Consider the following 2,338-nt stretch of genomic DNA (forward strand, 5'->3'; position numbering starts at 1 on the left):
TTGCCTCTGTTTTTTTGATCATTACTGTTCCGTTGATAACACTTTAAAACTCTTTATTGGACGTTTGTATTTCTTCGTTTGAGTACTCTAGGTTTTTAGCCCTGCCCCCTTTTTTTGGATCAAGTTGTTTTTGTGTTTGCATTTTTCAGTTCTTTGTGTATTCTGTACTTGGACCTTTTTGTCAAGTGTATAGTTGGCAAAGATTTTCTCCTGTTTTACATGCTGTCTCTTCATGTGATTAGCGGTTTCCTTGCTTTACAGAAGCATTTTAACTTCATAAAGTCTCATCTGTCAGCTGTTGGCCTTATTTCCTGAGCGATTGGGGTCCTGAACAGAAAGTCTCTGACCATTCTGACGTCTCAAACTGTTTTCTCCATTTCTTTTATGTAGTAGCAAAGGTTGATTAACTTTGGGGTTACTTGATTCACTTGGGGTTACTATTTGTTCAGGGTAAGTGATAAGAGTCAATGTTTATTCTTCCGTGTGTAGACACTCACATTCCCTGGACCATTTGTTGAAGAGGCTGTCTTTTCTCCAGTGCACATTTTCTGTTTCCCTGTCAGGTTACTGTGGTTGTGGGGCTTGTATCTGGCCCTCTGTTCTAGTCTTCTGGTCTATGGGTCTGTTTTTGTGTCAGCACCAGGCTGTTTTTATTACAATGGCTCCTTAGTGAGACTTGAAATCAGTGTGGTGAGACCTCCCACAATATTCCTTCTGCCCAGAGTTGCTTTGGCTGTTCTGGATCTTTTGTGCTTCCCTATGAACACTGAGATTATTTTTCTAATTCTGGGAAGAATGCTTTTGGAATCTTGTTGGGGATTAAATTAAATATGTAGATTGCCTTGGGTAGGTCAGCCATCTTGAAATATTAATTCTTAAAGTAAGACCTTCTTCTCTCCTCAGCTGCCTGAGCGGCGCCAGCACCTTCCCTAGGAGCTCACAGCAGCCGGCTGGCCCCTGCTTCATGGCAACCATGTGGGACCGGAAGGCGGTGATCAAAAATGCAGACATGTCGGAAGAGATACAACAGGACTCGGTGGAGTGCACGACTCAGGCGTTGGAGAAGTATAACATAGAGAAGGATATTGCGGCCCATATCAAGAAGGAGTTTGACAAGAAGTACAACCCCACCTGGCACTGCATTGTGGGGTGGAACTTCGGTAGTTATGTGACAGGTGAAACCAAACACTTCATCTACTTCTACCTGGGTCAGGTGGCTATTCTTCTGTTCAAATCTGGTTAAAAGCATGGACTGTGCCAAACACCCAGTGATGCATCCAAAAACAAGGACTGCATCCTGAATTCCAAATACCAGAGACTGACTGACTCTTCAGCCTTGCTAAGGGAACACCTCGTTTGAATCTGTTGTGTTTTGTACAGGGCATCATCCTCTGTACGAGTTTGTGGTTACAAAATAATTAGTAAAACACCTTACATTTGTATTTATTTTCTAGTCCATACTTCTGTACCCATTTTTTTCTCCCTTAGGCAATTCCTTTAAAAATAAATCTGTTGGAGATATGAAAAAAAAAAAGACATTCTTCTGGTTTGATTAAATTGTAAATAAGTCCATTTTCCCCACCAATTTCTGTTTCCTAATTTCGTCGCCCTCCTCCTCTTTCTCCTCCTCTTCCTCCTCCTCTTCCTCCTCCTCTTTCTCCTCCTCTTCCTCCTCCTCCTCCTCCTCCTCTTCTTCTTCTCTGTCCTCTTCCTCTCCTTCTCCCTCCTTTCTATTTTTTTGAGACAGGGTCTCACTATTTAGCCTTAGTAGGCCTAGTACTTGCCATGTGGACCAGGGTGGCTTAGAACTCATGTAGATCTACCTGCTTCTGCCTCCCAAGTTCTAGGGTTAAAGACACATGTCATCATGCTGGGCCTCTATTTCTTTTATTTATTTATTTATTTTTCAGAGCTGAGGACCAAACCCAGGGCTGAGCTAAATCCCCAACCTCAATTTCTTTTGAAATACAGGAAACCTAAGGTGATGAGTTCATGCACTTGCTACCTAAAGAGGTTGAAAGTTAGAAGTCAGCTAAGCACATAGGAGGGAAGTGATTAATAATAACACTTAGGGTTTGATTCAGCTATAAATAAAGTCTCTTGGCCCCATATTTCAGCAACTCATGGAAAACAGAAAGTTTTTAATGTGTTGTCCCCCCTTGGATTATCATGAACCCTGTGGCTGGGAATTCAGGCTCTATCCCTCTCACATCTCTGATGGAGACTGCTTTTATTCCTGGTAACTTATCCTTGTACAAGATGTTGGTTCAGTCCCTGCCTTTCCATTTTCATTACATTAGTAAGAAGGAGGAAACAGTGAAGAACTCGGAGGATGATA

The 2,338-nt window shown here is 42.1% G+C and overlaps 1 protein-coding gene across 1 annotated transcript; it reads left to right on the forward strand.

Annotated features, from left to right (window-relative positions):
- Positions 1–973: 973 nt before the first annotated feature.
- LOC118578563 (dynein light chain 1, cytoplasmic-like) lies at positions 974–1,273 on the forward strand. Its single transcript, XM_036179608.1, has one exon. The coding sequence runs from the start codon at positions 974–976 to the stop codon at positions 1,241–1,243; it is 270 nt and encodes an 89-aa protein (XP_036035501.1). The 3' UTR covers positions 1,244–1,273.
- Positions 1,274–2,338: the final 1,065 nt, after the last annotated feature.

This window comes from Onychomys torridus, chromosome 2 (genome assembly GCF_903995425.1).
Source record: "Onychomys torridus chromosome 2, mOncTor1.1, whole genome shotgun sequence".
Lineage (NCBI taxonomy): Eukaryota > Metazoa > Chordata > Mammalia > Rodentia > Cricetidae > Onychomys > Onychomys torridus.

What these genes read in the sequence shown, in the direction of transcription:
- LOC118578563 (XM_036179608.1), top strand. Translation starts at nt 974, where the DNA reads ATGTGGGACCGGAAGGCGGTGATCAAAAATGCAGACATGTCGGAAGAG.